General features: G+C 42.4%; 1 protein-coding gene across 1 annotated transcript in view; it reads right to left on the bottom strand.

Moving 5' to 3' along the window:
- LOC311131424 (fibroblast growth factor 22-like) overlaps nt 1–23811 on the bottom strand; it is a gene marked incomplete at both ends in the record, with an annotated part of 45573 nt that extends 21762 nt beyond the window's left edge. Inside the window, one exon of the mRNA XM_084164399.1 lies at nt 23454–23811. Within this exon, the coding sequence (XP_084020525.1) occupies nt 23454–23811 (358 nt within the window). The remainder of the gene's footprint in view (nt 1–23453) is intronic.
- Nucleotides 23812–24034: the final 223 nt, after the last annotated feature.

The following is a 24034-nucleotide window of genomic DNA, read 5'->3' as shown; positions in this document are numbered from 1 at the left end:
TGTCTGCTCATCCCAGTCACCACACACACACACACACACACACACGATTGTTTTACTCTCCTTGTGGGGACCAAACAATTGATTCCCATTCAAAATAATTTTTTCCCTAACCCTAAACCTAACCCTTAACCTAACCTTAACCCTAAACTTAACCCCTAACCCTAACTTCTAACCCTAAACCTAACCTCTAACCCAATTCTACGGATGGCTGCAGGCTTCATGGGGGGGACTTTCATCGCCTGCTCCACACTGTTAGCCGACTCCCAATCATAGTAATTCCAAAATAGATGCTAAGTTATCTGATATCTGAAGGCACCGTCCCATATGAAAGTGATTTTTCAGTATACTCCCTCTCTCACTCTCTCTCTCTCTCTCTCATTCATAATGTTTCTGGAAAATAAGCCCTCAGCAGGAATCAGGATGGAGTTTATCATTACTGTAACTGCTCAATGAGAGGGCCTGGCTGGTTTTAGATGAAATCCTACTGATCTACTTCCTTACTGCAGCTCTCTGTGGAGAAAGACCACTGACACTCCAATGCTTTGTGACCACCCTCTGTGCTTTAATGACACACACACACACACACACACATACATACATACATACACACACACACACACACATTCACACACACACACACACACGTACACACACACATACACAGATCTTAATCTACTACAAGGTGAGGTCTGGATCTGATTACGCATTAGGGGAAGGAAAGGCACATCTTTTTCAGTTTAGAGTCCACTTCATGCTCCTACAATGGCACAAGTATAAACACTGCACATGCATTCTAAAACACACACGTACAAGTTCACAAAGAACTTTGACACGCTACTCACATCCTGCTCATGTTCACTTAGCTAAATACTCCCCCCGATACAAAGCAGGTACAGAGGACGTGTATGTAATGTCCTTTTAGAGGAAGGTGGGGTGCATGGTCTAAACCTGATGGTATGCAGGGACCTGGGGAGTTGACTTTCACATTTGCATTCATTATCCACTTCCAGAAATGGCTATAAAGGTTACAGTACATCAGATAGTCTTCCTTGACTTTGGGCGGGCATACGAAACTACAGTATGTCAGGGTATTCCTCCTATCTGGAATATTGTACTGCACTTGTGCTGTAGGTGTATAGGTGTCTGTCTGTCTGGGTGGGTGTGGTCTACTACTATAGAGGGGTCAGGGTTCACTTCTCAGGATGACCCACTAACCACTCACTCCTGTAATCTGTGAAATCACACCCTGTCCTAGAAACGTGCCAGAGAACGTCTCACACAAGAGGAGCTGGGATTATTGCCAACAACTCATACTAACAACCCCAGCACCACTGTATAATAATGAGTCATAGAGATATGGAGTAACGATAAGGCCTAGTAGTAAAACTAAACACATTTTCCCATTTATTGTCATTCACATGATTCAAATAAACGGTATAGTTGTTATTTCCAGTATATTTCACTGTGACACAATGTGACTTCCCTGTGGAGGTGTTGTAATTAGCCAGATATGCAATCTATTACACACATAGTAGCGGTCAATGAAGTCTCTCAGTTGCCTGACAGCAGGTCATTATTTACTGGAGCCATGCAGGCAGGTCGCTGATGTGAGGGACTTGAGTCCAGAGAGCTTTCCACACAACGCCTCTCCTCCCTCAACTGACTGATGAGGCAAGGCGGGTGTGTACGCAGGAAAGGGTGGGGAGGCGGAGGCGGAGGCCCAGATTTACCTGAGTGTATGGGGCGCGTGGCGTCCAAACCTAGCCCTGTTTTATGGTTGCTTATTGCTTCCTTTATGGCCCAATGTAGGTAAATCTGTCTTAACTCCAGTGGGTGGGCAAGCTAGCCATCAACCGGCAGGTGTGCCGACTACACATTCTTAACTGTTATTCCTTTCTGCCTGTTACCGTTTCTTACTCACATCCAGGTTCCCTGTGATTTGAGGTCAAATGTATACACCTTTAAACTCTCCACTCAGACAATAATTGATTTCAATGATACCTAAGTTGTACCTCATTTTTTCTAGCGAGCTCCTCTTTCAGCTTCCTTTTTTCCCTGGGCCAACAGCTCTTTCCAAGACAATGATGTCTGGCTCCATCGAACTGGGAGGTGACTCTTTATTTGAAAAGGTCAAAACAAAACCATTAAAACCCTGGCAGTTGGCCTGAGGGAGGGACTGCCCTCGCCCCTCGCCCTCGCCCTCCACCTCGCAGCGCCTCACAGTCCCGGGGTTGAGCCCATGTCTCCCTCTCCGTGTTATGGAGTGGCCTGATTTAAGACGAGAACTGAGTGCTGCTGACAATATTTTATTTGGCAGATGATGATTCCAAACATATGGTGCTGCTGCCTGAGTAAGACTGGTTGACTGGCGGTTCCCAGCTGATCTAATTAATCCTTATTTGACGTCTTTCACAAAAAAACCTCTAATAATAACAGTGCTCATTGAGGAAAACGCTAAGCTCTATTCCCCTCTAAATAGTTACTGCTTGGCTCACAGTCTGTGTATAACACTGCATTGCCTACTGTAATGTATTGTAGGTCATTACAATGGTGTATAAGGAGGGTAAATCATTTTGGGGAGCATGCCTTGGACTCTATTAGCAACGGTATATTAGTCTGGGTAGCCAGCAAACAGAGCTGAATAACATCAGTGGGAATGGGTAGTTTCTGGCATCAAGAACACTTGGTCACTTGTCTCACTGTATCTTTAATATAGATTCAGATTCAGGTTGTTTAATAGTCACATGTACAGGGTTGCAGGTGTGATTGCAGGGTAAAGTAAATCCTAGGCTTCTAGCTCCAACATGCAGGATTAGTGAAATAAAGATGGTAATAAAAACAATAGAAATAGAACTAGCACTATACGCATAATAACAACTGTGGCAGTGATGAATACATACATGTCCATTGTGGTGGAGGCAGAGTAAAGACTGTTGAGGGGGTGGGGGGGAATTACCATAGGGGGAACAGCAGGCAGAGTAAAGACTGTTGAGGGGGTGGGGGGGAATGACCATAGGGGGAACAGCAGGCAGAGTAAAGACTGTTGAGGGGGTGGGGGGGAATGACCATAGGGGGAACAGCAGGCAGAGTAAAGACTGTTGAGGGGGTGGGGGGGAATGACCATAGGGGGAACAGCAGGCAGAGTAAAGACTGTTGAGGGGGTGGGGGGGAATGACCATAGGGGGAACAGCAGGCAGAGTAAAGACTGTTGAGGGGGTGGGGGGGAATGACCATAGGGGGAGCAGCAGCATGTCCATTGAGTGAAATAAAAACAAAAAAGTAATAATATACATATTAACAACATAATTACCATCTAGGCTATCAAACTCTGTAATTGTTTCAGTTCTCCACAATTAACTCTCTCCAAAGTCTATAGATAATGTGTGAAGCTCTTATTCCCCCTGTCATTAAAACAGCCATGCAAATGGACACCCTCTTAACATCATTTGCTCAAGTCTTTAAAAGAGGGTTCCTTATTGGCAATGGTATCGTCTCCTTTTTGTACTCTTTAAACCCACAGGATGTACAAAGCAGTTAGGATGTAAAAAAGGAGTGGACTCTTGGAGCCAAAGTCAGACTCAATAAACCCATTGATGAACCCAGTATAGAACAGAAAGGAGCTAGGATCAGACTGTAATAGGCCATTCATGATATCAAACTCCGGTGTTAGAAGCCATTGAGGTTAAACTAATTAGAGTGCCACACTGCCACACATTTTCCGCAACATTCCCAGGGTGTGTGAGTGAGTGAGTGAGTGAGTGAGTGAGTGAGTGAGTGAGTGAGTGAGTGAGTGAGTGAGTGAGTGAGTGAGTGTGTGTGTGTGTGTGTGTGTGTATGTGTGTGCGTGAGTTTTATTTAGCTTTTTGCCTCTCGATGCCAAGAACAGCTGGCAAGAGATCGATTTTCCTTGTTTCCGACTCAGGCCAGGGCCGCAGTTCTTATTCGGAAGGATTAAAGTGGCAGGATTCGTGGGATTTTCCCCTCCTGTCCGCACCATGATTCTCTACGAAGCCACTCATATGCTTTAGAGGAAACCTTGCATAAGGTCTAATGAGCAATGGGAAAGCCTCTAGCTCTCCTACCTTTTAAATGTCCACCACAATACTAAGCAGAGCACACCCTGGCCCTCTCACACCCTCATTAACATGTGTGTACTCTCCCTATTCAAAACAGTCTGTCCTTACTTTAGCCAGGTGCTTCCCTTTTTAGCTTTTACTCCATGCTGTTGATGCAGTCACACATCTAAGTCATTCTGACTAAGCATTGATGGTGAGTCATGAGGAGGAGTTAGACAGAATATTTAAGACAGAATATAACTTTCTCACGCCTTCAGAAGGGCCAACTAAATACCCAAAGCATAGTGTGATGTCTAGTGTAGTACCAGGTGAATGTCTATCGCCAAAGCAAGGGTATATAAACATGTTATGAAATAGGAAAATACACAAGTCATTCAGTTAATGGTTGGGCTTCCAGTATCAGTAACATCATCAATAAGGAAAAATAACTTGACAGACTCAATCACATTTAAATACTCAGGTGTCCACACTACCTGCATGTGTATATCAATGATAGGTCAGGTTTACTGTAACTTCATTTTAAGGGATCCTTATTACAGTATAATTACATATGTAATTACACTGTAACAAGTATTGTAGTTAATTGTAATAACTCATAGTTACACTGTAATAACAACATGTAACTGGTGATAATTGCAGTCTATAATTACAGAAGTGTAACAAATGAATGCTTGTTACCATGCTTGTTACAAATGTTCACGTTTCCAATAGCATCCAAATGCACAATTTTTCAGCCTGCACATACCACATTCTGAGTGTTAACTAATTGAAAACCAATCACCTCATTGACACAACTATAAAGGGCTCTGGAGTCTGATGCCCAGGCCCAGGTTCAGCTTTCATTTGAACTGCATGGAAGCTTATGAGCGCTGTGGCAAAAACGGGGGGGTTTACATATATATATATTTTTAATTGTTAAATTATTTAACAGTGCATTTGACATGGAAAGCAACAGTAGCTAAGGAGGGCAGGGCTTGACAATGGGTGAATTACTTTATTAAGCATCAAACATTTTTAACACATTACTAAATAGTTAGCCTATGGCTTAAATTGTGATATAGTCATTCAGTGCTTGCCAAATTGTGAGCCTATTAAGCCTGGTTGAATAATGGTTTATTAATGCACTTCAAATGGTCATAATACAACATCTTATTTCATAATGTAACCTTACAAAAGTTTCATTGTTGAAGAACACTCTTACTTTTGGATGGGATGCATTGGTGCACGTATTTATTTATCCCAGAAGTTAAGAAATCAAGTCAAGATCTGCCCATCTGCGCAACATGCTCAAAATAACGACGACCTCGAACGTGCCCACAATTTGTGTTGCCTCTGACTCAGTGACAGTGTGTAAAGAACCGGGATCAAGAAGGTTGTGTGCAAAATCCAGACATAAGAGATTGCTGCAAAATAAATAAAGTGGTGTAGACAAAAACGTCCACACAGGAGAGAAGGTAGCTAGCTAGGTTTTCCATGCAATTTGTTTTGCTTTTTCGATACAGAAATTGTGCTGGATGATTTAGCATATGTAGTTAGCTAGCTATCTAGCATTTGCCAGATGGCTAACTTAGTGTTGGCTAGCTAGCTAACAATAGCTTTCTAGTCTGGCGAACACTAGCTACCTAGCCAACTACCTATGCTAAATTGTGCAGCAGAATATCAAAAACTAGCTAGGAAACGTTAGCTGCTGTTTTTGGTAGGGCTACCAACCAGGCTAGAGAATATACTTTCCATGCCTTCACAGCTAACATTAGCTAACTAGCTACCTAATGCTGACAAGTAGCTAGCTAGCAAGGCTTGATGGTCTTATCAAAGACAGTACAGTATGAAGATAGGCTAAAACGGCATCTCCAATAGAAATCCCCAATCACACTTGTAGGCGATGTCATGGCGACGTTGGCTAGCTAAACTCATGCGTAGAAACACATCATCAGGTTAACGGTTATCTCAGGCCATCAAATCAAAGGCACTCCTTTGATATAAAATAGTTTTTGACGGAAATGAAAACGTATCAGTTTGTCACGTTCACGAGGTTGGAGTAATAATATGTTCAACTACTTAAGACAATGGCTCGAATCTAGATTGTGCCTTTAGATTTCGAGAAAATTAACAACTAAGGAATAATTTTTCACTTCTGTCATTGACTTCTCAAACCCCAAACCCCAGCCTGGTCTGTTTCGCAAGCGTTCCCAGAAGTCTTGCGATGTTGCGCCTCTGGGTTTAGAAACGTTATGATCTTCCCTGAACCTTGTTCTCAGGGTATCCGTACAATACCCAAGGGTATTACCACAGAATTTCTAAACATACTGTACTGTCTTTGGTATTATTTGAGACACCCAGCATGTTAGCTACCTATGAGTAGTTCCTTTTCGATGTAAAAACTAGCTGGGTCATTCCTACTCAGTGGTGTCTTTTCTGTCCCCAGGAAATATCACTTCTTATTTAGTGTAAAATATGAATTCAAAAAGGATATAAATATAAGGTCAGGTTGTCCTTTACCTTAAAAACACAAAAATATGGATCTTGAAAGTTGAATTTTATGCATTTTGAACACAGTGGATTCATCAACTTCCACGAAAAATATAAACCATAAAATAATAATATTTAAAATATTATTTCATTATTTTATAGTCAGTTAAATTATCTCTCAACAATAACGTTTTTTTCAGGATTATTGTATTTATTATTATTTAATTTAAGATTTTCTGTGTGTCCCTGATAACACTTTCCACCCTTTTTAGTTTGTTGTAATTCTCCATTTAAGAAAACAACCCCTTCCTACAATGAGACCCCATTCAGGAAACAATGGTGCAAAGCTAAATAAATATAAACCCTCAGTTTTATCAATTTTTCCCATGTTTCATGTTGTTAGTCAGTATGTCCCACTCATACATTTCCATCATGTTAGGCTAAATTATAGAAAAAAGTGACCACATTTCAAAATGTTAACAAACTGTATGTTCGATAGAGAAGTTAAAATCTTGTTCAAATGTTCACCATTATGCTAGCTCAATCTTGCTCACTCACAGAGCTACGGCTAATTTAGGCTCAACATTTCCACTCTGTTAGGTTCCACCCTGTAGGATTATGCACCTAACAGGTTGGAAAGTGCACCTAAAAAAATTAAGTGCCTGAGCTTGACCAATATGTTTTTCTGAAGGTCAAACATGTCCTTTTTCTGATATAATGTATTTTTTTCTATTTTCCCCAAAAATTATGAGGTCCAAAAGGCACCGCAAAGTAGGAATACCAGCTAGCTTATTAGTGTTAGCAAGCAGAGTTCCATTTTGACAAAAACGCAGTTAGAACCTTATAGTCCCGAGCTCTATGCTAGCTGGATAACACAACTTCTAGCTAGGTAGCCCGGGCGTTTATTTTCTTAAATCACTGAACACAACAGGCGCTTATTAGAGATAGGCTTATGCACTATAGCTGTATTTTTTTGTTTTCACCCCGGGAGAGTTTAACTAATGACATCGTTGGTTGATTGAGCCTGCTGTCTGCTGTCTGATCAAAAAATGAATGGATCAAAATATTGTTTTGTAACACATATTCTGGCCTTTGTGTTTCAGTGATTGCACGATCATGCTAGCAGCGAGTAGATATGGTTGTCTTTGTTCAAAAGAGCCATTGGACTTGTCTCAACGATGTTCCTATATGCCAGGACATTGTAGGATATCTAGGTTGACTCATTTTCCCTGGCTTTGTAAAGACTACAGCCTGACAGGAGCCATTAGTACCACCACAAGCCAAGCTAGCCATGTTTAGCTAGCTAGCTAGCTGTGTTTGCTATACCTAAAATGTACTCTAATGTTATAGCTAGCTAGCTAACTAGCCTAGCTAGCCACAGTGCCTCTCATTAGGAGCAAAACTGGAGAAGTTGTTTGACGATGATGGCAGACAGAAAAGGAATTACTTTGGCTTGATGAGTAACTATACCTGTGTGTTGTAGCTAGCTAGCTAACGTGTGTCTGTGAGATGTATCATATTCTACACTATGCTGCTACAGTAGGAATACAGACAGTACACAATGATTGCCCATGGATGTGTAAAATCGTTTTCGTCTTTCTCAAACAGACAATAATGCTTGGACACAACGAAGTTAATGACTCTCGAGGAGATGCGAAAAGGTCCCATAACAGTGACTCCAAACACCTCACTGCACCACCCAAACACACCATATACAAGTATTCCCTTTGTAGAACTGTAGTGTTTATTATAAGCATTAGTATTATATTTTTCTTCTACTGGATATACACTATATATACAAAAGTATGTTGACACCGCTTCAAATTAGTGGTTTCAGCTATTTCAGCCACACCCGTTGTTGACAGGTGGATAAAATTGAGCACACCGCCATGCAATCTCCATAGACAAACAGTGGCAGTAGAATGGCCTTACTGAAGAGCTCAGTGACTTCCAACGTGGCACCTTCATAGGATGCCACCTTTCCAACAAGTCAGTTCATTAAATTTCTGCCCTGCTAGAGCTGCCCCGGTCAGCTGTAAGTGCTGTTATTGTGAAGTGGAAATGTCTAGGAGCAACAATGGCTCAGCCGCGAAGTGGTAGGCCACACAAGCACACAGAACGGGACCGCCAAGTGCTAAATCGCGTAGCACGTAAAAATAGTCTGTCCTCGGTTGCAACACTCACTACGGAGTTCCAAACTGCCTCTTGAAGCAACGTCAGCACAATAACTGATTGTCAGGAGCGTCATGAAATGGGTTTCCATGGTCGAGCAGCCACACACAAGCCTAAGATCACCATGCACAATGCCAAGCGTCGGCTGGAGTGGTGGAAAGGCGTTCTCTGGAGTGACAAATCACGATTCACCATCTGACAGATGAATCTGAGTTTGGCGGATGCCAGGAGAACGCTATGTGGCCGAATGCATAGTGCCAACTGTAAAGTTTGATGGAGGAGGAATAATGGTCTGCGGCTGTTTTTCATAGTTCGGGCTAGGCCCCTTAATTTCTAGCCAGCATATTATGAACGCTAGCTAGCTAGATTTAGGTTTAGATACAGAAATGTAGTTAGCTAGCTAGCTAGTTAGCTAGGTAAAGTTAGCTACTATACCTCAGCTTGTCCTCTTTTCTGCTAAGCTGATGTTGGCTGATTGGATGCCTACCTCTTTGAAGTGAAGGGGAAAATCGATGGAATAGCATCACTTTTCAACGTTCGACGACATGGCAACGCCATCAGTTGAGACTTCAGTTCCATTTCGAAATCCTCTGGCTGAAAGTGCTGGCTACAAACACAGACATTTTAATATTTCTCACATCAATTGGATACTGTCGTGTCTGTTGTTGGTGGCTATTGCTGTCAACAAGGAGTCCGCTTAGGCTGCACTGTGATTAGAGGCTTTTATTAATATCACACGTTTACAGCATAAGTGACAGATGTCATGACCACCCGGAGAGTGACGCCTCAGATTGCAATGGCCGCTCTGACTTCTTCTTCGTTTAGCCCCTACTTATAAACAATGCAAAAAGATGGGTGCTCCCTCTTCTGGCCAATCACCAGTCTCCCCTGTCTACAACACACTTCCTGTCTGTTGTATGTGGCGTTACACTAAAAAATTCCCTCTTGATACTAAAATTAACGTCCTCTCTGGTTCCACTTAAAACATTAACAACGTCATAATCTTCATACACGACAATACACCTCCACGGGGCAATCCTCCACGTCCTGAAATAGCTATGAAATTTGGATATTGTGGTTTGCTTACAACTAGGAAATGTAGCTGGCCCGTTTCAACCAGTGAGATGCAGAAACACTCATATTTGCATGTAGTGAGTTTTTTTTATTTTTATAACACATATGATATATTAATAACATATTAATGGACATATTGTATATATAGTGAAATAGAGCAGCAGTGAAATGTCCCTTTAATGCACACAGCTTTTGCTAATTTGCATAGTTCATTGTTTAATTCCAGCATTCACTTCCAGCATTTTAATACATTTCTTAATTTCCTGCACTAATGTGTAGTAATATACACACTGTGTCACGTTTGTTTTGTCTTAGCATGCCTCTATAAAAATAAAAATAAATAAAACATTTCCATGACAATAATTATTCTCCTCTTTGACTGTGCATTTTCGGCAGTTCTTACTTTCGCCACTAGAGGGCCGATTTCTAGGGTTCTGTACTCCCGAAGTTGTTGACTGTTTTTGTGCTTGCCAGTTAGCTAGCAGTTCTTAGCTGTTATCAGCTAATGGCTATCATTTTCTTACTGGCGATAAAAACGGATGATTGCCATAATTTTTTGCCGTGATCACTGAATTATTTAATGTAACAAATCAAACATTAAATATCGTAAACATTTCATGCTAATTCATGGTAACTTCATAAACAATTAATTTAGACCCAGCGTTTTTTTTAAACAGGCTTTTCTTTGCTGAAATGTGTGCTGTTGCCCCGCTATTAAAAGGGACAGACGGCTATTTGAGATTCAGCGTTTAATTGATGTTTTACGGTACCTATACTCCGAGTCGATATTCACGTCATAAGAAGGAATTCCCCTCGACCACAACCACAAATTGGGGAAAACATTATTTCACGTTGACCTCCATTGTAAAAGAGCCAACTTTGTCATCGATGTTTAGTTATACATCATAAATATCAAAACATGTCAAAACCTGCTGTGTTGTTGTATACAGTGAGGGAAAAATGTATTTGATCCCCTGCTGATTTTGTACGTTTGCCCACTGACAAAGACATGATCAGTTTATCATTTTAATGGTAGGTTTATTTGAACAGTGAGAGACAGATTAAAAACAAAAAAATCCAGAAAAACGCATGACAAAAATGTTATAAATTGATTTGCATTTTAATGAGGGAAATAAGTATTTGACCCCCTCTCAATCAGAAAGATTTCTGGCTCCCATGTGTCTTTTATACAGGTAACGAGCTGAGATTAGGAGCACACTCTTAAAGGGAGTGCTCCTAATCTCAGTTTGTTACCTGTATAAAAGACACCTGTCCACAGAAGCAATCAATCAATCAGATTCCAAACTCTCCACCATGGCCAAGACCAAAGAGCTCTCCAAGGATGTCAGGGACAAGATTGTAGACCTACACAAGGCTGGAATGGGCTACAAGACCATGGCCAAGCAGCTTGGTGAGAAGGTGACAACAGTTGGTGCGATTATTTGCAAATGGAAGAAACACAAAATAACTGTCAATCTCCATCGGCCTGGGGCTCCATGCAAGATCTCACCTCGTGGAGTTGCAATGATCATGAGAACGGTGAGGAATCAGCCCAGAACTACACGGGAGGATCTTGTCAATGATCTCAAGTCAGCTGGGACCATAGTCACCAAGAAAACAATTGGTAACACACTACACCGTGAAGGACTGAAATCCTGCAGCGCCCGCAAGGTCCCCCTGCTCAAGAAAGCACATATACAGGGCCGTCTGAAGTTTGACAATGAACATCTGAATGATTCAGAGGAGAACTGGGTGAAAGTGTTGTGGTCAGATGAGACCAAAATTGAGCTCTTTGGCATCAACTCAACTCGCCGTGTTTGGAGGAGGAGGAATGCTGCCTATGACCCCAAGAACACCATCCCCACCGTCAAACATGGAGGTGGAAACATTATGCTTTGGGGGTGTTTTTCTGCTAAGAGGACAGGACAACTTCACCGCATCAAAGGGACGATGGACGGGGCCATGTACCGTCAAATCTTGGGTGAGAACCTCCTTCCCTCAGCCAGGGCATTGAAAAGGGGTCGTGGATGGGTATTCCAGCATGACAATGACCCAAAACATACGGCCAAGGCAACAAAGGAGTGGCTCAAGAAGAAGCACATTAAGGTCCTGGAGTGGCCTAGCCAGTCTCCAGACCTTAATCCCATAGAAAATCTGTGGAGGGAGCTGAAGGTTCAAACGTCAGCCTTGAAACCTTAATGACTTGGAGAAGATCTGCAAAGAGGAGTGGGACAAAATCCCTCCTGAGATGTGTGCAAACCTGGTGGCCAACTACAAGAAACGTCTGACATTTACATTACATTTTAGTCATTTAGCAGACGCTCTTATCCAGAGCGACTTACAGTTAGTGAGTGCATACATCATACTGGCCCACCGTGGGAAACAAACCTACAACCCTGGCGTTGCAAGCGCCATGCTCTACCAACTGAGCTACATCCCTGCCGGCCATTCCCTCCCCTACCCTGGACGACGCTAGGCCAATTATGCGCTGTCCCATTGTTCTCCCGGTCACGGCCAGCTACGACAGAGTCTGGATTCGAACCAGGATCTCTAGTGGCACAGCTAGCACTGCGATGCAGTGCCTTAGACCACTGCGCCACTCGGGACCTCTGTGATTACCAACAAGGGTTTTGCCACCAAGTACTAAGTCATGTTTTGCAGAGGGGTCAAATACTTATTTCCCTCATTAAAATGCAAATCAATTTATAACATTTTTGACATGCGTTTTTCTGGATTTTTGTTTTGTTTTTTTCTCTCTCACTGTCAAATAAACCTACCATTAAAATTATAGACTGATCATGTCTTTGTCAGTGGGCAAACGTACAAAATCAGCAGGGGATCAAATACTTTCTTCCCTCACTGTATGTAACCAGGTCTAAAATCCCAACCTAAGGTTTGAAATGTTCCCAAATAGAGCCTGCAAGAAGAGCCTTGTAGCTGCAATTTATTCGGTGTGGGAAATGTGGGGACCCAGTGTCTAAGTAGGCTACACGTAGCTATGTGTGTGGAAAAGATTTAATCACAGGTAATACATTTAACTTGTTTAGTACAGTCCGTTTGTAACTCCACTTTCTATTTGTAGCTGTATAGTCTGTTTGTTTGTGTTGTTGGTCTTGGCTAGCTTAATGTTCCGGTTGGTAGCTAGCTAGCACTCACTCACGTGGCTGCTAGCACTGTCATGAAAAGGGACATGGGGGAAGCCCTTCAATATTATATTTTGTAAGTAGTGTGAACGCTCAGGAGCAGGCAATGTTTAAAACTAATCTTTAGACATGTACTTTTCTTAAATGTAGTTTTGTAATTGACTAAAACAAGCAGACAACAAGAAAAATATGTTTGAAAAAGGTTACGTTTTTGATGTGAGCCAATGGGGTAACCTAGCTAACAACAGGTTGTTTTCCCCACAGGCAGGCGGGGCTGTGACTTTCTATCTAATACCGACTTGGACTATAACTATACAAAGTAGTTATTTTGGGGGGTTTAGAAATATTTATTAACTTATTTTCAGATATCTTCAGAAATACCCACAATGCACTATTGTCAACGTCAGCTGGCTAACATTAGCTACTAGCCATGCTAGCATATAATTACATTCAAGATCCACGAAGAAGAAAGCATATAAATTCATGTGAAAAACTGCATCTCCTCTTCTCCTGTGCATTTGGTAGTGGTAGTCGAGCTAGCGAGTGAGTTGTAGTAGTTTTCCATCGTCCGTAGCTAATGCTAGTTTTCAATTCAGACCCAACAGCTTTTTAAAAAGCGAAAAATACCAAGTAGGTGTGTTGTTGCTGGGTGCAGTAATACCCACAAGGATGGGGTTACGACTCATTTGTGGCCCAAAAATGAGAAGCTAGCTTTGAAGTGGGACCAGTTTGTCTGGTTGAAGTGAGCGGATTGGAGTAAGGGAAACGTGGGCATGTCTACTGTACGCGGTGCTCATTTAATCCTGGAGGATTTTGATGGCTATAACCAGTGGAAGGCAGGATTCGGAATGAGACACCGACTGAAACCAGGTGCTGTGCCGAGCGTGAATGTGAAGCCTGCAACCTACCGACCTACCGTTACATCGCGAGTGTCAGCAGTGATGGAGATAAACCGGGTCAATTAAATTTGGATTTACCTTACTATATCGCTATTGGATTAACTGACTCTCCCTCGGCCGGTGAAAAGACCTCTCCCTCTGAAGTGCCTCTCTCCTGGGCTCTTCTTTGGTAGCTAACTCATCCGTCTATCAGTAAGTCTCCGCTCTCTCTACTTTAGGTGTTGGCTTTTTTTGTTCTGTGGGTTCCTGCCTGTGCTAGACTAGTTGGTGTTGTTCTCTGGATTACTACTTAGCTATGTCAACCGTGGTGGTTGGCTAGTTAGCTGGCTAGGCTAGCTAGTAGGCTAAAATAACTCACTTTAGCTGGCTGGCTTTCTGGCTAAGATAAATGCATATACCGGTAGTTAACATTATTTGATAACTGATTAGATGACATTATGTATTTCCAAAATGGTGGTTTACTTTAATTTAGCTGTAAGCTAGGTGTTGATAGCAACTGGCTGACTCATGCAGCGCTAACGTAACATTAGCAGGCTAGCAGTGCTAACACTAGCAGCCTAGTTGGCTAGCAACCTTACAAGCTGATTTGTAACTGTGGTATCTAAATAACGATGCTAATTATGCTGTGAGGACAAGAAATCCGCTGACACTGTCCTTGATTATAATAGTTTATTACATCGAAGATTTCAGCGCCAATTTACAGACTCCTGCAGACATCTGGAGAACAACTGACCCAATCTCTAATATGTTGTTTCTCCTCGTCCTTTGTCCCAACCATAGTATTTATAATCTGTAACATGATATGGGTGGTTTCCCCATAAACCAATCCCAGGACGCCACATAACAGACTTCCTCTGTTTTAGGGTGCCCCTATAGTAATGCTTTCCAGATGCTTCCACAAGCTGAGTCAACTTCCTCTAACACACCATTGGCAAACATCAGCAAAGTCATAAACTGTTTATACACTACATAACAATAAATTAATATCAAGTATTTGCTTGTAAATTGGCAGAAAATTAAATAGAATGCAAACGATTTGGTTTAATTTGAAGTTATACATTTGAAGTTATTTTTGTTGGAGTTTACATTATAGGGAATAGGCTGGCTTGCCGGGTCCTCCATATAACATCACACCCCACAAAAACATTTTTCCGGCATTACTTCGGCATTCTTCGGAATTCTGATCGGTTTTATGTAATAACTCGAAAAATAGAAAAGTGAGGTGTAGCTTTGCTTTGGGGCTTTTGATGCGTATACTAATGCAAATCCATATGTTACATGTGGTTATGTTTATGCTACCTACCATTTGAAAAGGGGAGAAAAGACAATCCCGTTTTCTCTTAATTAGCTAGCTAGGCGGCTACTCACAATACTATAGGCTGCAGATTTGAGTCACCACTATTAAAATCGTTATTTTATGTTATTGAGTAGGCCTATGTCTTTGTTTATTCTAATTAATCAAATTATTAATACAACAATATAAATCCTTATTATTTTGTAAGAAATGTAAGGTATTTTTAAATAATAAAGTTGACTAAATTAGATGCTCATATTTAGTTTGTTTTCAACGGGTAATGAGTAGTAAATAAGTACAGTGGGGAGAACAAGTATTTGATAAACTGCAGATTTTGCAGGTTTTCCTACTTACAAAGCATGTAGAGGTCTGTAAATGATTTTTAAGTAATTAATTTGCATGTTATTGCATGACATAAGTATTTGATACATCAGAAAAGCAGAACTTAATATTTGGTACAGAAACCTTTGTTTGCAATTACAGAGATCATACGTTTCCTGTAGGTCTTGACCAGGTTTGCACACACTGCAGCAGGGATTTTGGCCCACTCCTCCATACAGACCTTCTCCAGATCCTTCAGGTTTCGGGGCTGTCGCTGGGCAATACGGAGTTTCAGCTCCCTCCAAAGATTTTCTATTGGGTTCTGGTCTGGAAACTGGCTAGGCCACTCCAGGACCTTGAGATGCTTCTTACGGAGCCACTCCTTAGTTGCCCTGGCTGTGTGTTTTGGGTCGTTGTCATGCTGGAAGACCCAGCCACGACCCATCTTCAATGCTCTTACTGAGGGAAGGAGGTTGTTGGCCAAGATCTCGCGATACATGGCCCCATCCATCCTCCCCTCAATAGGGTGCAGTCGTCCTGTCCCCTATGCAGAAAAGCATCCCCAAAGAATGATGTTTCCACCTCCATGCTTCACGGTTGGGATGGTGTTCTTGGGGTTGTACTCATCCTTCTTCTTCCTCCAAACACGGCGAGTGGAGTTTAGACCAAAAAGCTCTATTTCTGTCTCATCAGACCACATGACCTTCTCCCAATCCTCCTCTGGATCATCCAGATGGTCATTGGCAAACTTCAGACGGGCCTGGACATGCGCTGGCTAGAGCAGGGGGACCTTGCATGCGCTGCAGGATTTTAATCCATGACGGCGTAGTGTGTTATTAAGGGTTTTCTTTGAGACTGTGGTCCCAGCTCTCTTCAGGTCATTGACCAGGTCCTGCCGTGTAGTTCTGGGCTGATCCCTCACCTTCCTCATGATCATTGATGCCCCACGAGGTGAGATCTTGCATGGAGCCCCAGACCGAGGGTGATTGACCGTCATCTTGAACTTCTTCCATTTTCTAATAATTGCGCCAACAGTTGTTGCCTTCTCACCAAGCTGCTTGCCTATTGTCCTGTAGCCCATCCCAGCCTTGTGCAGGTCTACAATTTTATCCCTGATGTCCTTACACAGCTCTCTGGTCTTGGCCATTGTGGAGAGGTTGGAGTCTGTTTGATTGAGTGTGTGGACAGGTGTATTTTATACAGGTAACGAGTTCAAACAGGTGCAGTTAATACAGGTAATGAGTGGAGAACAGGAGGGCTTCTTAAAGAAAAACTAACAGGTCTGTGAGAGCCGGAATTCTTACTGGTTGGTAGGTGATCAAATACTTATGTCATGCAATAAAATGCAAATTATTACTTACTAATCATACAATGTGATTTTCTGGATTTTTGTGTACCTATGATAAAAATGACAGACCTCTACATGCTTTGTAAGTAGGAAAACCTGCAAAATCGGCAGTGTATCAAATACTTGTTCTCCCCACTGTATATGGTAATTGCTCATAGGTAACTATGTATGTAGGTAACGTACTATGTACAGTAGGAACACAATAATTACAAGAAAGTACCCCTCAAGATACACTTAATTTTAACTAGCTAAATCCTGTGTAACACCTAGTAATTACATTGCAATTATTCAGATAGTACGTGTACTCTGTGGGTATACTAGTGGGTTTATTCTCCCACTTGGATGGCAAGGAGGTTCAGGTTGTCATAATGGGCAACATACACATTCATTATAAGTAATTTTTTTAATTACAATCTGGGATGACATCTGTATGGTAGACCCCAGTCAGTGAGGTTGACCTATAGCTGATCTGTTTTTGTAAACTCAACCAAATTAACCCAGATTATGCACTTTTGGGGGGAAACTGCTAGTGACAACATTAAGTAGAGAATTTGAACAGTGAGTATTCAGGGGTAGGTAATTCGAGCCTATTAATCTTTCTAATCTTGGACACCTAGCGCATCTGTCCACGAAAGATTACAATTTTGTGACAGTTGTTACTGAATCGGATGCAGCTGAGAAGAAACAAAACACTAAATTGGTGAATTTTGTGAAAACTTGCCCATTTGTAACAAGCATGGTAACAAGCATTCATTGTTACACTTCTGTAATTACAGACTGCAATTATCACCAGTTACGTGTTGTTATTACAGTGTAACTATGAGTTATTACAATTAACTACAATACACATGTAATTACACTGTTATAGGGACCCCTTAAAATGAACTGTTACCAACTTCTAGCTACAAAAAACAGAAATAAACTGGTATTTTAGAGACTAAACAAGAAATATCATAATCTGGACATTGCTGAGGCCAATTTGAAGGTCTTTACAAGCAGCTAGCTGCCTGTAAAATAATGTATCCTACCCAATTCAAGTTCAACCTAGTCCTTCTCTGGCCAGTGAGTGACAGTTTCCCCTCTCTCAAACGGGTTTAAATCATTTCCACAACATATTCTAGAGGGGTGGAAGATTTTCTTCCTATTGGCCCAGTCCAAGTCAAATACTCATGAACTCATTGCAAAGGAAAGTCGCACATCAAACAGCAAGATGTTGCAAAGCTAAGCTTAAGGGAAATGTGGTAAACAGGACACACCTCCTCCCAGTGAAAACTGCACAGATGAAGAACGGTAAAACAGCAAACTGACACATAGTGAAGCAGACGTATTTTAATGTGACTTCTCTGATTATACTTGTCACATTACCTTATTTCCTCAGGTTAAACGCGGTGTCATAGCCTGGAGGCCGCTCAACTGTTTGATGCCCTTAGCCACACACACCCTTAATTTCAACAGTGCATCCTTTTCAAGTGAGATGTGAAAATGGCTCATACATTGGCATGCCTGCCAACTATATATCATACTGACCTGACATAAGGAAAAAGTAAGAAAACGAGGTTGGCCAAGCATAATCGTCCAATATGTATTTTGAACTGGACTAAGGCTGGCTGAGGGACATCAACACAATGATTTTATTGGTCCCTAACGGCGGTCTCCCTACTCAGTGATTGGCTGTTATGGTTTATCGTGTGGAGGTGGATCTGGCCAAGACAGCTGTTGTGCTCTGCTTAATTCGTAAGGTATGACCCATGACCTTGGACAGGATATGATGCGTGCCGACTTTCAGAGCTTTTGTAAACATTTTGATTTGTTTTTCCCTTCGATCATTGTACCTCCACCATTGGCTAAAAAGAAAAGCATGTTGAACCCCAATCAGTCAAAAAGAAAACTCTCTCCTCTCATTATTATTTCAACAAGCTATTTTTATCGCCTTGGTGACACACATATGAAGGCCTACTTAGCCAGTGTGGTTTTTGAAAGCTATCTGCCATTGGTTTGCCAGGCACTTTATCATGGCTGATGGGTATTTAGGTGATTTGATTAACAAATACTTAAAAGAGCTGTGGGGATTAGGTCTGGTTGTGACAATAACACGTTTCAGGAATTGATACCTGACCTGTGTGTTCAAAAGCAGCAGGACAGAACATGATGCTGTGTCAGACAGAACTGCACCTTGGAGATGATTTGCTAAATTATGCAATTGATATCTGGCCACAAATCGTGTCCAGACAAGTACAATAAGTGTTACTTAAGCAATAAGGCATGAGGGGGTGTGGTATATGGCCAATATACCACGGCTAAGGGCTGTTCTTACACACGACGCAACGCGGAGTGCCTCGATACAGCCCTTAGCCGTGGTATATTGGCCATATACCACAAACCCCAGAGGTGCCTTATTGCTATTATAAACTGGTTACCAACGTAATTAGAGCAGTAAAAATGTCATACCCATGGTATACGGTCTGATATACCACGGCTTTCAGCCAATCAGCACTCAGGGCTCGAACCACCCAGTTTATACATTTCAATATACCACAGATCATTTAGTCATTCAGTATAATATTCCACTGGACTCTAAGAACATCACTGTAGAGGGGCGGTATCATATTGTATCTAAACACAAATATGAGAACACGAATCAGCATCTATCCGGGTCTCATACACAGATTAATTCATTCAGATGTGTAAATGATATCCCAACCATTTAGATTTTGGACTATCACTCCCTTGCTCACCTTGTGCTCTCAGACTGTGCTACCTGCTCTCTTTAACCTCACCTTCCCTCTCTCTGTCTCAGTCCCTTCCATCTCTCTTAGTCCCAGCCTCTTCCCTCAGCTGTTCCATACTCTGGTCCACTGGGATTGATACAATATTTTCCGACCTCAATTAGCAGAGGGCCTGTTGACTAATTCCAACTGTTTCTGCACCTGAGAGGTTGGAAGCAGGGGCTGGAAAAACTGAGTGGGGCGAGGGTGTAGCAGGGCTGTCGGGGCAATGTAGCCGTGTTGACAGACCGTAAGGGCAACACAGAGGACAAGGAGGGGCCTCGCACTGGATAGTATTCAGGTCTCTGCTGAGCTGTGCTTCCCCACTCACACCTGCAACATTAAAACGTGTGGGAAGGAGCAAGGAGTCTGCTGTGGGTGAGTGTTGTGAATGTGTAGGTTTGTGTGTGCGTGCTTGCGTGCATATGCATTTGCACATGTGTAAGTGTGCTCATGTGTGATGTGCTCACAGAATGTGGTTACATTAGATTTATGCTTGGATAATAAAGTAATTGCTGTTTTCTTCATGTTGTATTAGACATTTGAGAAAGTCAACTCAACACAAAAATCTACTGTGCCAGCAAAGCCATTTAAAGATAATGTGCTCTCTTTTCACCGGGACAGTTGTACTGCGGCTGCAGTCTTGTATCTGTGTCAATGGAAGCTCATTACAAATGCAGAGCTTCCTCCCAGTCATCCCTCTCCAACCTATAGCACAGTGACCGTATCAAGGATTCTCTAGGTAAAGAGGTTTTAAGTGTAATTGAAAAAGCCTTTACACAATGGCCTGTGGTAACACAGAACCCAAACTAGACCTCAGAATAGACCAAACCAGATTGTCTCATTGTGAGGTATGACCACATCACGACCACAAGGTCCCTTTAACTAATTTCAAGGCAAAGCCTGAATGACCCAGGGTGCTGCTGTATGGGCACTGTGCTGTAGTGTTCATAGAGAATCTTTCTTTCCAGGGCAGGAAATGAGAGGATGGTGGGTAAAGAGAGCATTGCATTTGGAGGCAGCACATTTTCATGGGGAACCACTCTGTACAACCGACTAACCACTTCTGACAAGACCATGGAAAGCCACAAATCTCCCAATCCAGATGCATCACTTTTGCTGCTTTCCAAGGGAGCATGAAAAAGTTTCAGCTAGCTACAGTCCTCTTATTAAGTTCCATTGCCATGCCAATTCAAGCTTTCCACTGCTGTGCCAATGAATTTAAAGGTCGAATGCAGCCGTTTTTATCTCAGTATAAAATCATTTCTGGGTAACAATTAAGTACCTTAATGTGATTGTTTTCAATTAAACTGGTCAAAAATAAACAAAAATAGCTTCTTAGCAAAGGCCAATTTCTCAAGCAAGAATTTGCTAGGACTTTCTGGGAGTGGTCTGAGTGGGGAGGGGAAAACTGAAAATTAGCTCTTATTGTAAGCATTTCACTGTTAGTCCACACCTGTTGTTTACGAAGCATGTGACGAATACAATTTGATTTGATTGATTGGCAGAGAGGTTTGGAACTCTTATTGGTCTATTAAGTAATTTACAGCATGGTGATGTCACCATGGAAGGCCAAAACTCCATCCCACCAAAACGGGCTGACATTTCTCTTACAATTAAAGGGCATTATCATCATTTTCACGATTTCACAGTATTATTCCAACCTCATAGTGTGGAAATATATATAAAACACAGGAAATCACATTTTAGACTGCACTGGGCCTTTGAAGAGCAACTGCCCCTAAAAACCAACTTCTCATTTAGAAAACAGCCTAGGTGGCATCGATATGAGTCAGAAACATTTATTCTACTGTCAAAATTGACTATAAAGTCTAAATAGCATAATTTTGGTCATGAAGTCAGTCTTGTCCAAAACTGAGTTTTGTGAGAGTTGTAGTCATGACTGCATCACAACGTAAATTAAGGTTAGGTTTGTTTCAACCCTGCCCACATGTCCACAACTGGCAGCACACAAGTAATCATCAATTTGGCGAGCAGCTGCATGCGACCCAATCGTAATGCCTGTGGTAAATTTGGGTTCACTTTGGATATCCCTATGGGGCTAGTTAGGGAGCATCGGTAAATTACACAATGTACATTGGACAATATGCTAAAATTCCACTAGCTCCAAATTTCAATGACTTAAAAAGCTCAAACCATATATAAATGGTAGAAATTCATATACAAATATTGAAAGCATTTAATGAGAAAACTTAAAGGGGTGTAACATGAAAATATTGTCACATTGACATTGTGTAATTTATTGACGGTCCCTAACTAGCCTGAAGATAGGCTATCTAAAGTCAAACCAGCTTTGCCACTGTCGCACACCAGCCTGCTGAAGCTAATTGGCAAAAGATTTGGCTAACTCTTTCCACCTGTGAACACACACACACGAGACAACCCACATCAAACCACAACCCGAAACCAACTCACGTTTGAATTCAGTCATGGCCGCTAACATTTCTTAATGATCCAAACGAGGCCAAATCAGGAAGTTCAGCCTCCCTTTAAAGTGTCAAACATAAGCACGGCCTGAGAGAGTAACATTTCATGATTATATCTGACATCTAAACCACTAATATGAAAATTCGAATTCCCATTTGAGGGAAACGAACACCGGCACAATTTTGAATTGTGATAATTCAAGTCAATGTGAATTTATGTTGGCGTGTGTATGAGGTATAAAACTGGCTGTCAGATGAGTAGTCTAGTTGTCCAAATGGTTAACAAATGTCACCCGACTGTTATAAGGCTGTACACAGTGGCAGACTGACTGGGCAGTCCCTGCTGTTACCTTGGTAGCATGGAAAAACCCTGACTCACCCACTGGCGTAAAAAAGGCATTAACAACTAAATGCATAAATATAACCGTCAAAGGTGTAAACGTCTCAAGGCTGTCCAGTGGCCACTGATAGGTCAGTGTATGAGCAGAGACAAATCGTCTGACCTGGTCAAAGGTCTGAAAGACACCATTGATTGAGGTCGTGGAGTGAGTGACACCTCTCCCAGTGCACATCCCTCCTCTCAAATGTCCGTATTACTAACATCAGATACAGTGCTGTCCAATCTGGAAAAACTAGGACAACTGAACATACTGCGATGAGATGGTAGCAGGTGATGAGAGGTCTGATCTGTTTAAGGCATTTTTGGAAGATCCATGATGATAGGTATGTGTTAGGAGATTTAGCACTTTACATGGGTATGTGGAAATTCTCTGACTGTCTACAGTAAATTATACAGCGCTGGAGAGCCCAACGCACCTGCTGTACACGGATGTGAAGCCAGCTCTCTGGTCTGGTCTGAAGTTTTCACACACACATGATCTGTGTTAGCGGCTGATTCTGGGTCTGTACTTAACAGTTTAAATCACAGAGGCTCCAAATTATCCTGACAATCCCCCTAATGTGCGCTAAACAAACTTGGTGAGAAAACTGAGAAATGGACAAATGCTGTGCCCATGTAAACTGTGACAGGAATGGTTTGCGGGTACATCTGTCCCTTGCAACTGGAGGACTTTCAACACAGTTTTGACAAGTTAATCCCCTGTGAAATTGAAGCTTTTTTCCCAAGCCCTGTTTGCACGACCAACTGATGCACAATGTCTTTCCTCAAGTCTGCCTTGCTGTAAACACAGTTCTGGGTTTCCCATGAGGTGGCTTAATCCACACTGCGGAATTCCCAGTTTACCTAGCAACGCCTCCCGCTCCAAACACGACACAAATAGGCGCAAAAGGCAGATACAAACTAGTGAAACTCCTATGAACCGCTATAAAAGTAGCAAGATAAGAGAGTTTACACCACCATAAAATACCTATAGTGTCATAGGCTTCCCGCCCCTTCTCCGTCATATAGGAAAGATAGAAAGGGGAGATGGTGCCAGCTTACTCACTTTCAGCGTAGTTTTTCCGTCTGGTGCCATCCACCTTGCCTGTTTTGTCGATACAGAGAAAGAACTTATTGGCGGAGTAGAGCCGCCGTAGTCGGACGTCGCCCTCTAGGTGATTGTAACTGCGTGTGTGCCGCTCCAGTGTCCATGAGCAGTTGATGCCCCTCGCCAGTACTTGGAGGGGCTCATGCCCTACCCCGGGCGGGCAGCCCCCCAGAGCAGTGCCAGCCACCAGGAGCAGGGTGAGGAACGCCAGGCGAAGGGATGCAGCACTGGGCAGGGGTGGAAGCCCAGCGTGGGCAGTGCCAATGGCAGCGAGTTCAGGACGGAGACTAGCGACGGGTATCATCCATCTGCACATGGTAGGTCAGACTCCCAAGGTGCACATTGCACAGGCAGTATGCATGCTGGCTGGCTGGAGACCCGGGCTGTGTGGTCCAGGTGAGTGGTCTCTCTCTGAGGATGGGAAGGGGTGATGATCGAGGGGGCAGCAGACCCTGTCACTGAGGACCAGAGCAGAGAGGAACCTGGGCTTCCAATCAGCAGAGCAGAGAGGATTCCAACCAGCCCTCTTTCACAGATGT

This window comes from Coregonus lavaretus (assembly GCF_964263955.1).
Source record: "Coregonus lavaretus genome assembly, chromosome: 6".
In the NCBI taxonomy this organism is placed as follows: Eukaryota; Metazoa; Chordata; class Actinopteri; order Salmoniformes; family Salmonidae; genus Coregonus; species Coregonus lavaretus.
Note: the sequence above shows the minus strand (reverse complement) of the source record. Positions and strands in the feature narration are given on the sequence as shown.